At 41.2% G+C, this 13,130-nt stretch overlaps 1 protein-coding gene across 2 annotated transcripts in view; it reads right to left on the bottom strand.

The window, feature by feature from the left end:
- Window positions 1–13,130, bottom strand: part of BCAP29 (B cell receptor associated protein 29) — a 110,425-nt gene that overhangs the window by 7,195 nt on the left and 90,100 nt on the right. For both annotated transcript variants that reach the window (XM_077472444.1, XM_077472445.1), the window contains exon 7: window positions 1,869–1,969. In XM_077472444.1, the coding sequence (XP_077328570.1) occupies window positions 1,869–1,969 (101 nt within the window). The remainder of the gene's footprint in view (window positions 1–1,868; window positions 1,970–13,130) is intronic.

Here is a 13,130-nt window from a genome sequence, read left to right as displayed (position 1 = left end):
GAAGATATCTGAAAAAGGGTATTTAGAGGCTTCCTATTCAACAAACACTTACACAGTGTGTTATGACTGCATAAAAGAGAAGGCTGGCAGTAACATTTTTAAAGTTTACTTTTCTACTAATAGGCAGGGAGAGGGGATAGAAAACAGCTCATGGTAAGCAGGGCTCAGCACCCATGATTACCATGGTCAGCACACCAAGGGGGATACAGGAACAGGCAGGATAAACCAGGTTGTTTAACCTGCTATAAGGAAACAAGATCTCTTTTTTTTAAGGTTACGACCACTTTAAATAAAATCCCTCTGCACAATCATGTCTCCTAAATAGGGCAAAGTATGGAAAATAACAATAACATAGTTATTAATGGGAATGCAGAAAATAACTACTGTTTGCTATGAATTATACACTGCACTTATTAAGTAAGGCCATATTGCTTTGTCCCTAACTATGCTGCAATTTGACCACAGTACAACTTGAAACTCATTACACGTACACTGTTAAATAAGAGGGAAGTGCTTAAAGCAGAGCTCCAACCAAAAGGGAAAGCTCCACATATTTGCCTCCTCCACTGCCACATTTGGCACTTTTCAGAGCCAGTTCCGGCTGATCTCATTTTTCCCCCACTGTCGGGCCATTCACAAAGCGCAGCGGGAAACGGCTGTGTAGTCACAAGTCTTCACTGTTTTGATTGAAAAATTGGCTGGGGTGTCCTAATATTAAGAGTCAGCAGCTGTAGTATTTGTATCTGCTGACTTTCATTTTTTTTTTTGGAAAAAGCCTGAAGCGATATGTGCACACCTGAAAAATCATTTATCTATAACATTCATATATATATATATATATATATATATATACACATATACATATACATATATATATATATATATATATATATATATATATATATACATACATACACACACACACAACTTTGACATCCACCTCAATAACCAACACAGTCTTAATGCTAATTTTATTTCTGTATAAGAAAGTAAGACCAAGTACAGTACTGAGCAACCTTTTGCCGGAAGCAGGCATATATACCATAAAGAAATACAGAAAGCTGCGCCAACATACAAAAAATATTGTATACACCCACTACCCAAACTATAAGATATGGAAAAATATAATAAAATAATAAATATTTAATATACTTCAAAACTTATAAAAAAAATGGTGACAGTCAATATGAATCCATAATTAATGAGTTCATGAAAAAAAGTCCATAGATGATCAACACTTGCAATCCTATGTAAGAACACCACGGTGATTACACACACTTGAAAATGCGCACACGTGCCCGTCACCTTACAGTGAGTGCGCTTACCAGATTAAAGCTTAATGAGAGCGTTGTAAATATATCCTTAATCGCCTCAGGGTACTCCTCCTCTTAATGGATCAGCACACCGTAATTATAAGTAGTATTCATATGCACACATCTTAGTCCAAGATCCCACAAATTGCTGTAGATTGCCCCCACCTGTGGTGCAGGAATATTCCCTCCAATGAACAGATGCCTTGAGGATATTATAAAGCTTTTCTCATCAGCAGTATATAGCAGTCTTATGACTTCTATGAGTGTCTGGTAAAGCTTGTAGGATGAGTTTTCATTCTACTCTGACTCCTATGAGGCTGCAGGACCACTGACCCTCTGTCTGGACAGTGCTCGTGTGCTGACCGGATGTCTTCTTTTAGGCATATATACCATGCTGTTTTAATTCCCTAGTCAGCCACCAAATCTAAACTTGACATTCGTTAACCAAGTCAGAAGACAGAAATCCTCTGATTTCTCTACACATGAAGGAAGTGCAATTACAGGACTAACAGGTTCAGAAGCACATGCATGAGGATCAGCAAGTACAATACAGACCTGTAGCTTCTCATGTTCAGTTAGGAGACGATCATACTCTCGTGTAAGCCCTTCACTCTGCTTGTTCAATGCAATCACTTCTGTTTGGGATTTGGAAAGAGCTGGAATGAGAGAATGAAAAATTAACTTCCAGAAAAACCTCTAGATTTATAGGTCATCTTGTAAAACTGCAGTTCAGACAGTTCAAGTTGAGGCAAATATGAACCTAAATTGGCATTTGAGTGTGGACTTTTACTCTCAAACAACTTATTCTGCTAAAAAAATTTCACTTAGCAATTCCCCACTAAGGATTTGAGAAAGCGGACTATACATCGGGAACAATTATACTTAAAGTGTCACTAAAACCACATAAAAAAAAAAATCAATAAATGCTGTATTACATGCTGTTAATACATACTCAGTCACTATAATATTTGTTTTTTTCAGTATTCTGCAAAAAAGCCTGGTTGATCCTGCTGCTCCCTATCTTCCCCTTCTGCCCAAGTCCCCAATTCAGTTGGGAATTTTGCAGTGCCAAATGACAGCCCACTCCCTTCCCCCTCCTCCATGTTCACTAACCAACTAAACACAATGGGGGGGGGGGGGTAATAAATTACACATAGATTAATTGAGGCTACACCTCCCTCTTATTCTAAGACACAGGCTGGAGGGGTGTGATACAGCCTGTGACTTGCAGAAACCCACCCACTCCATGTTATTTCCATAAACTAATTAAGATTTAATTTCAAATATATATTTGTATGGCAATTTAAAATAGTTTATTGATATTTTTTTCTGAGGACTCCTACTGCCTATGTTTCCCTACTGACAGGCTGGTAAAGATCTGGATCATGTGACAGCTGTATACCGATTAGAAAAAAGGTACTTAGATGTTTTATTAAAATAATCACAGTGCCATCATCCATATACAGAACTAGAAGGGGCAATGTAAATGAAACAGCGTGGGGCTTAGTATCATTTTAATAATTTTGAGCTGTTTTGGCATTTCGCTAAATATTCCCTCTTGTGTTAAATGAAATACAGTTTAACATAATTTATAATGATTGGTACATATCCCAATTAGCATTTTTTTTTTTAGAAAGGTAAATAAGACACATTGCTTGTGAATATTATGCAGTCTTCCATCCAACCAACAGAAAGAGCTCTAGCGTCCTTTTCACATATTTAGTTACTATCTTTCAGCTTTGCAGAAATAATCTCTATGTTTTTACAAATTAACCAAGATCACAGCAGTAACAGATCCCATTATGGATGGCCCATTTGAGCTTAAGGCTATTTTATGTTTTTATCTGTTACCTTTGCTCATATGTTGTAAAAAGTAAATGTTCAGTAGCCTCAAGCTAAAATCAAGCCTCAAAGCAGCCTCCTTCTACAGTGCTCTTTCTTTAGATAGCCCATACAGTTGTAATAATACTTTATGAATGATGCTGTATATACATTGCTTTTAACATATATAAAACAAAAAAGTGTAAACGTAATAAAAAAAAATCTAAAGTATTTATCAACCTTAACACTTTCATTATAACCTTTGGAAATGATCAAAAGTGAAAATGCATTCTAATACTTGTCCCTGTCACTTGGGATAAATCGGCACTGCTTAGAGATCACAAGAGGCTCCCGGTGTTCTGGCGTATAGAGTCCGGGCATCACATAGTGTCCACTATGCGCAGTACGGAGCAGACGATGCTTCGGAAAATCTCCGAAGCTGAACGGCGCCTGCGCCATGAGTGGAGGTGGTAGCCCCACCATCCAAGCGGACATAGGGTTGTGAATTTTAGAGGGCCCCTCGCGGGCGAGCTTCGCTCGCCACGCTTCGGGCTCGGCCTCGCTGCGCTCGGCTCTTTTTTATTGCGCAGTATGCAGGGGACACTATCTGATGGAGGACGCTATTTGACAAGACACCGGCAGTACCAGAAGGTAAGATTGCATTACACAGGGATTTCCCTTCTGCCAGCTTCTTTCCATACAACTCAAATGATTATCAAGTATCTGTATGGTGTTTATGTTTCTTTAATTAGGTGTTTTTGGGCTTCCAGGAAGACCTTTCTTTGAGGTGGTGTGCCAATGTCCTCTAGTACAAAGAAAAGAGCTATTCAATTTACTATCCTGGCTTGTTGATGGATAATAAACAGGCAGATAAGGAGGCAAACAAAAGTCTGAATCCCTGTTGTTGGATCAGGAGGCATAAAAATTTAATATCACAAAGCATTTTTACACATCAATGAAAACACTTGCTGATTGCTTGAGGCTTAATTGAAGAGTTCATCTAGAACAACGTTTAGACTTTGTGCACACAGAGTAGTGAGTATAACAAGACTTTACAATAGATACGGAGCAAGCTTTCAAGTAGCTGCCAACTTCAGTTTGGCAGATGTGAAACACAGATGCAGGGACTTTAGTGTTGGGGTGGACTTACATTTTAATAATATTATCTTGTTATGGCATCCGAAATGGGTGGGATATATTAGACAGCAAGTAAACATGTTATCCTCGAAGTTGATGCGTTGAAAACAGAAAAACTGGGCATGTGTAAGGATTTGAGTGACTTTGACAACAGCCAATTGTAATGGCTAGATGACTGGGTCAGAGCATCTTCAAAACTGCAGATCTTGTGGGATGTTCCCAGTGTGCAGTGCTCAGGACCTACCAAAAAAGTGGTCCAAGGAGGGAAAACCAGTGAACCAGCAAGAGGGTCATGGGCCGCCAAGGCTCACCGATGGACACAGCGAGTGAAGGTTGGCCCATGTAGTCCGATCAAAAATAAGACCTCCTGTAGCTCATATTGCTGAAAAAAGTTAATGTTGGTTCTGACAGAAAGGTGTCAGGACACACAGTGAATAACACTTTGTTGCATTTGGAGCTACGTAGCCGCAGACAGGTCAGGGTGCCCATGCTGACCAGGGCCCACAGTCAAAAGTGCCTAAAATGGGCACATGAGCATCAGAACTGGACCATGAAGTAATGGAAGAATGCAGCCTGGTCTGATGAATTCAAGAATGGTTTTAGGAATATAACAATGAATTCAGGGTGTTGACTTGGCCTTCAGATTGTCCAGATCTCAAACCAATCGAGTATCTGTGAATGTGCAAAACAAGTCTGATCCATGGAGGCCCCACCTTGCAACTAACTGGACTTAAAGGATCTTCTACGGATAGCTTGGTGCCAGATACCACAGCATACCTCCAGAGGTCTAGTGAAGGTTATGGCGGGTGGTCATAATGAGGCTGATTGGTGTATATTATGTTAACCACTTGAGATCCGCGCTATAGCCGAATGACGGCTACAGCGCGGATCTCCTTTTCCGGGACGACGTCAATAGATGTAGTCCCGTGCACGAGTGCCCTGCCCGCCCCCTGAGGGGCGCGCACGGCGCGCTCTGTGATCGGCGAGTCTGTGAGACTCGCCTGATCACCGATCCGTGCAAGGGGTCGATCCCGACCCCTTGTCACGTGATCAGCTGTCAGCCAATGACAGCTGATCATGTGATATAACGGAGCCGGTAATCGGCTATTATTCCCCCTCGCGCTGACAGCGCGAGGAGAAAAAGAAAAGCCGATCACCGGCGGCCGTGATCAGGACATCAGTCCCGATCAGCCAGCCCTGCTAGTGCCCACCTGCCCCCTGCCAGTAAAACATTAATAAAAAGTTAGTGCCCCCTGTCAGTGCCACCCAGCAGTGCCCACAGTGCCACCCAGAAGTGCCCACAGTGCCACCCAGCAGTGCCCACAGTGCCACCCAGCAGTGCCCACAATCTGCCTCAACAAAGGTGCTGCACCCCAGTGCCACATATCCGTGCCCATCAGTGTCATCTACCAGTGCCCAGCAGTGCCGCCCATCAGTGCCCAGCAGTGCCACCTATCAGAGCCACCTATCAGTGCCCATCAGTCCCATCTATCAGTGGTACCTATCAGTGCCCATCCATGCCACCCATCTGTGCCACCCATCCGTGCCATCTTATCTGTGCCCATCTTTGCCCACCAGTGCAGCCTATCAGTGCCCACCAATGCAGCCCATCAGTGCCCACCAATGCAGCCCATCAGTGCCCACCAATGCAGCCCATCAGTGCCCACCAGTGCAGCCCATCAGTGCCGCCTCATCAGCGCACTTCAATGAAGGAGAAAAATTACCCGTTTGCAAAATTTTATAACAAACTATTAAACATGATTTATTATTTATTTTTTTGCATCTTTTTTTGTTTGTTTAGCAAAAAATAAAACTCCCAGCTGTAATTAAATACAACCAAAAGAAAGCTCTATTTGTGGGAAAAAAATGATAAAAATTTCATTTGGGTACAGTGTTGTATGCCCGCGCAATTGTCATTCAAAGTGCATCAGCGCTGAAAGCTGAAAATTGGTCTTGGACTGAGGGGGGTTTAAGTGCCCAGTAAGCAAGTGGTTAAAGCGGGATTCCAGCGACCTATCGCTTTTTTTTTTTCCAATCATTGATCAATTTACATGCTCCAAATATACTCACAGTTTAGCTTTAGAATTGCCGCATCTGTCATATTTCATCCACAAGAAGAACTTAAATAACTGTATCCTGGCAGTTATCATTTTGCTTGTGGGCAATTGAAGCCCACAAGAATTTATTTCCAGGACGCGGTGAATGCTGTGCTCCCAGCATTCACCGCTCGTTCCCATGCATGCTCATTGCTAACATTGAGCAGCGCCGCTGGTTCCAAGATCTCTCGAGATTTGAGTATAACGGCGGTCCGCACTGTATCTTGGGAGGCCTCACAGTAAGCTCCCAGGAGACATTGCGGGGCCGGGGAAAGGAGAAAAACACGCCTACTCCCATGGGAGTCAAGACAGGAAGTGCCCATAGAAATTAAAATATAAAAGGTAATTACGAATATATAATGTTTTTTAAAGTGGCTTAATAGCATCTATGCATTTAACTGATTGGGGTAAGATAAAGTTAAAAATGTGGGTGAAACCCAGCTTTAACTTGTTGTATGATCATGTTTGAGGTGTATCTCTTTATGTTTTATAGACACCATCACTTTGCCTTCAATAGTCTAAGACACAGTGGGGTTGATTTACTAAAGGCAAATCCACTTTGCACTGCAAGCACACTTAGAAGTTCAGTCGCTTTAGATCTGAGGGGAAGCTCTGCTGATTTTATCATCCAATCATGTACAAGCAAAAATTCTGTTTTTATTTTCCTTGCATGTCCCCCTCACATCTACAGCGACTGCATTTCCAAGTGCACTTGTAGTGCAAAGTGAATTTGCCTTTAGTAAATAAACCCCAGTGTCTCAAAGACATTATGTTAAGCAAAATGTTATTTTCAGGAAGAAAAGTTTTATAGGAAACTTGCATTTTGTTTATTTTTATATCACTGTGTTAATCGCGAAACAACAATAGATCTAAAAACATGCACAAAATGCTTGTGATTGATAATACACAATTGATAAAAATTCATGACTGTTGATTGGTTTATTGACAGTGAGAAACCCATTTAGGTGCTGTAGTATGTACTTCTGACTTGTTAATTGAATGACAAAACCCCTAAAATTCACCATATTATTCTAAAACCATGATTTAAAGGCAATATAAAGGCAATATAGAGGCTAAAACTGACAGATTTTACAAAACTATATTTTGACTAAATGAACATGCGTGTTTTCTGTACAACGCCTGTAACATGAGACAAATGTATTCTTTTGCATTGTTTTACAAGTACACTGCTCTTGTTTAAAGTAATAATACTAAAATATCTTATCAAGAGGACAATCTATGTAGTCATCAACATAACAACAACACTGCACATTGTTTCTATGTTTTGGGTATAATCTCACACAATGTCTTTCACCAGGCGCAAAAAGAAACTGTGATGCCTAATGAGTTTTACATTTTAGGAGTTTTACATTGTGATAAAATCAAAACACAAATCCTGTTTTAATGTATTCATGCAATATGCTGATTTGACACTTAAGGTCTTCACAATGCTTGGGTTTTCCAGATACAGCATCTATAGAGGATTGCATGTAAAAATATGAACATATATTTACAGCTAGACACTCATTGTATGCTGTAGTAAGCACAATTACTATATGAAAAAAAAATGATGGCCATAGTGTATTTCATTCCATTTGATATTTCCAGATTTTTGTAACTTTTCAATAATGGGTTTCCAAAATACTGAATTATACTGTTTCATGCCATTTTCCACAAGTGAATTGTTAACGGATATCTAATCAGTTCTTTTCATTTCCCCATCTTTTTATCGTAGCGCTAAAGTAACTATACAGTGCCTTGAAAAAGTATTCATGCCCCTTTAAATTTTCCACATTTTGTCATGTTACAACCAAAAACTTAAATGTATTTTATTGGGATTTTATGTGAAAGACCAACACAAAGTGGCAAATAATTGTGAAGTAGAAGGAATTATCTTAAAAGTGTGGCGTGCATTTGTATTCAGCCCCCTTTACTCTGATACCCCCAACTAAAATCTAGTGGAACCAATTACCTTCAGAATTCACCTCAAGAGAGTCCACCTGTGTGTAAATTAATCTCAGTATAAATACAGCTGTTGTGTGAAGCCATCAGGGGTTTGTTGAACAAACGGCATCATTTAGGCCACACCAGACAGGTCAGGGATAAAGTTGTGGAGAAGTTAAAATCAGGGTTAGGTTATAAAAAAATATCCCAAGCGGTAAACATCTCGTGGAACACTGTTCAATCTATCATCCGAAAATGGAAAGAATACGGCACTACTGCAAACCTACCAAGATATTTCCATCCACCTAAACTGACTAGTCGGGCAAAGAGAGCATTAATCAGAGAAGCAACCAAGAGGCCCATGGTAACTCTGAAGGAGCTGCAGAGATCCACAGCTCAGGTGGGAGAATCTGTCCACAGGGCAACTATTAGCCCCTGTACACACGGTCGGACATTCTGCCAACCAAATCCGTTGGATTTTGTCAGACGGATTGTGTCCGAAACTGTTGCATACACACGGTCGGACCAAGTTGACGGAAAATCCGATCTTTCAGAACGTGATGACGTTATTTTGTTACAACGGGACTACGTTCAGGTTAGTAGCCAATAGCTTTGGTGTAGGAATTTGATCTGAGCATATGTGGCACTTTGTCCGATCGGAATTCTCTACACATGATCGGAGTATGTCCGATCGGACCAGTTGGTCGGAAAATATTTCCAACATGTTGGAAAATTTGGTCCAATGGAATCAGTCCAATGCATACCACACACAGTCGGATTAATCGACAACACGGTCCGATTCTCCAACCGTGTGTACAAGGGCTTAGACCTGCACTCCACAAATGTGGCCTTTATGGAAGAGTGGCAAGAATAAAGCCATTGTTGAAAGAACATCATAAGAAGTCCTGTGTGCAGTTTGCGAGAAGCCATGTTGGGGACACAGAAAACATGTGGAAGAAGGTGCTCTGTTCAGGTGAGACCAAAATTGAACTTTTTGGCCTAAAAGCAAAATACTACATGTGGTGGAAAACTAACACTGCACAACACCCTGAACACACCATCCATGAAACATGGTGGTGGCAGCATCATGTTGTGGGGATGCTTTTCTTCAGGAAGGACAGGGAAGCTGGTCAGAGTTGATGGAAAGATGGATAGAGCCAAAAACAGTGCAATCTTAGAAGAAAACCTGTTAGAGTCTGCAGAAGACTTGAGACTGGGTGAGGAGGTTCACCTTCCAGCAGGACAGCGACCCTAAACATACAGCCACAGCAACAATGGAATGGTTTCAATCAAAGCATATTCATGTGTTAGCATGGCCCAGTCAAAGTGCAGACCTAAAGCCAATTGAGAATCTGTGGCAAGACTTGAAAATTGCTGTTCACAGGTGCTCTCCATCCAATCTGAAAGAGCTTGAGCTATTTTGCAAAGAATAATGGGCAAAAATGTCATTCTCTAGATGTACAAAGCTGGTAGAGACGTACCCAAAAAGACTTGCAGCTGTAATTGCAGCGAAAGGTGGTTCTACAAAGTATTGACTCAGGGGGGGCTGTATACAAATGCATGCCACAATTTTCAGGTATTTATTTGTAAAAAAAAAAAAAAAAAAAAGGTGAAAACCATGTATCATTTTCCTCCGTCATAATTGCCACTTTATGTTGTTCTATCACATAAAATCCATATAAAGTACATTTACGTTTTTGGTTGTAACATAACAAAATATGGAAAATGTCAAGGGGTATGAATACTTTTTCAAGACACTGTAACATCTGCAAGTACCTTTTAATTAAAACTGGTACTTTTTGGTAGTCGTCATATAAAGATAAAGTGATTCTAAAAGTTTTTTTTTTTTTTTTCAAATAACAAACATGTCATATTTACACGCCCTGTGCAGTGGTTTTGCACAGAGCCGCCTCGATCCTGCTCTTTTCAGGTACACCACCGGCGCTCCTGGCTCCTTCCCCTTTAACAGTGCCCCTAATAGCAAGCCGTTTGCTATGGGGGCACAGGTTTCTGCTCGTTCCTGAGCCTCGATCTATACGTTCATTAGACACAGAGCTCTCTTCTCATTGTTTTTGACAGCAGTGGGAGCCAATGGCTGTGTCTCGGCCACTGAAGAGAGAGAGAGACTTGGGAAAGCCAAGGCTCTGGGTGAACATCTCTGGATCAAGAGGGGGCCAGGTGAGTATTGGTGGGGGGACAGCGGAGGGAGCAGCACACAGTTTTTTACCTTCATGCATTGAATGCATGAAGGTAAAAAAACCTTCATCCTTTACAACCACTTTAAATATGTACTAGCACAGGGGTGCCCAACCTTTTGAAGAGTGAGGGCCACTGAAGCGACTTGGTAACCAGTCACGGGCCAAAATCAGTGGAATGGGTGGATGAAAGGCCTGTCTCCACGCTACATATGCTGAACGGATACAGACATAGCCCATGCTACTCTATGGGCCCTCCAATTCAATCCACCCAAATGGAAAGGGACGGATCCCCTTCTGTTTTTTTTTTTTTTTTTAGCAGATCGGATTGGAGACAAATGGGGGTAAATGGACATAGAGGTGAATGGAGGGGCCGATTGGCTGCTTTCACACCGATGCACCACATGCACCTGTGGCTTTCCTGCAGGTTAGCTGCACTTTGCCATAGACTTCTATTATATCCTGCAGATGTGGTGCAATTTCTGAAAGCGCACCAAACCCACAGGTAATAAACAGAAGTTTATGGCTCAGTGCAGGTAACCTGCAGGTGCACCGCACCCACGGATTCGTTTGAAAGCAGCCTAGTAACCACTGCAAAACAGAAATGCCCTTATATACACTGTGATTTCAGTAATGAACTTACCTTTAATAAGAGTCTTCTATTCAGTTTTCCGCGGCTGTTGCTGTCCCAGGCAGAGTGCATTTGGTATAGATTTAAAAGGAGCTGGTGCTATACAGGAAGCATTGGCTTATGTGGCTCTGCTCTGCAACTGCTTGCTTTCTCTACCACCGGCTTCATTCACAACACTGATGCTCTGGGATGGCCTGTTGGGAACCTGCAATCTGGGCTTGCCAAACCCCTATCCCAGAGCAAGAGGGTGTGGGCCACATCAGAGGGCTCCGCGGGCCACATCAGAGGGCTCCGCGGGCCACATGTGGGCCCTGAGCCACTGGTTTGGGCACCCATGTACTAGCAGATAATACCTGCCTAACTCACACAAGTTCCACAATTATTATTTTTTTTTTAAGTTAGGATGAAGTGGGTAATTGTTAAAGTCTCTTTCAAATTTTTACTGCTTTCTGGGAAGACTCCCCACCAGTTTCTGCTCTGATGGAAATATTTTGGAAAGTCAGGGAAAATTTGAAATGGCAACGCAGAAGAAAAAAAAAAACACATACAGGAATTATATCTTACCCCTACTCTACTATGAAAAAAAACAAAAACAAAGTTGTCACTAAAACAGGAAGTGGAAGTCCACCCAATTCAGTCCCAGACAGCCATAAAAACCTGACAGAAGGGTCCAACCATTCCCCACTATAACCAACACTAAAAAGAAAAAAAAAAAAACATGCAATTAGGTTTGCTCAGTTATTGAGGTACAATAGGTGAGATAAGACATTAACTAAACAAAAGCCGGGTACACACTACGTTTTTTTTTTTCAAAACTGTCAGCTTCGGTTGGAGACACTGTACTAACCATGTGAGGTTAGTTCAGTGATCTCCCCCCGCTGAGCAGTTGTGTTCTGATAGGGGGATGCCCCCTAAACCCCCCGCACCAGATCACTCCAATCAGCACTCTCTGCCACTGGCAGAGTCTTGGTTGGTCTGCTGCGGGTTTTCCAGCATGTACATCCAAGAGAAGCCTCTCTGAAACATTTTGCATGATGACCCCTCATCACTTCTCCCTGTATAAACTACCAAACCAACCTACTTTATACATAAAAAATGCTGGTTTGCACTGAAGTTGATAAATCTATTGCCTTCAGAACAACCAGCATGTCGTTTATTTTGTATGATTAGTACCACCGGCTATAACCAGCAGCAGTAATTATAGTATTCTGAAGGCCAGAATACAATAGTACAGCAAGAGGGATTCAGTGTTGATGGGGAAATAAAGCAACCTGTGGTCGAAGGAAAGAATATTGCTTAACTATTCCCGCTGACTGTACGCACATATGCAGCCTCGGCTTTAAGGGGTTATACCGGGATGATACATGCAGCTGCATGCATCACCTTGGTACCATTTTTTTATAGCAAGCGGTCAGCTCTTCAGGGAAAATAGCCGATGCCTTTTTTTAAAGTAACAATGTAAAAAATAAATAAATAAATAAATATATATATTTTTTTTCTAAAGGCCCCCCCGTCCCTGTGCAGCAAAGAAAACACACACACAAGTCATTCCTGCATATGTAAATGGTGTAAACTGTCGCGATCGTCAGAGTGAGAGCAATAATTCTAGTACTAGACCTCCTCTGTGACTCTAACCTGGTAACTGTTATTTTGTCGCCATTCCACGAGTGTGCGCAATTTCAAAGCATGACATGTTGGGTATCTATTTACTTGGCGTAGCATCTTCTGTCACATTATACAAAGAAACATTACTTTACGTTTTTGTTTTTTTTTAATTTATGAAAGTGTATTTTTTCCTAAAAAATTGCATTTGAAAGAACACTGCGCAAATACAGTGTGACATAAAATATTGCAACAATCACCATTTTATTCTCTAGAGTCTCTGCTAAAATTATATATATATATATATATATATATATTGTTTGGGGGTTCTAAATAATTTTCTAGCAAAAAATACAGATTTTAACTTTAACATGCAACACATATCAGAAAT

Source organism: Lithobates pipiens, unplaced genomic scaffold (genome assembly GCF_037356315.1).
Source record: "Lithobates pipiens isolate NorthernLeopardFrog02 unplaced genomic scaffold, aLitPip1_a1.2 Scaffold_8, whole genome shotgun sequence".
Lineage (NCBI taxonomy): Eukaryota > Metazoa > Chordata > Amphibia > Anura > Ranidae > Lithobates > Lithobates pipiens.
This window is presented reverse-complemented; position numbering and strand designations above follow the sequence as displayed.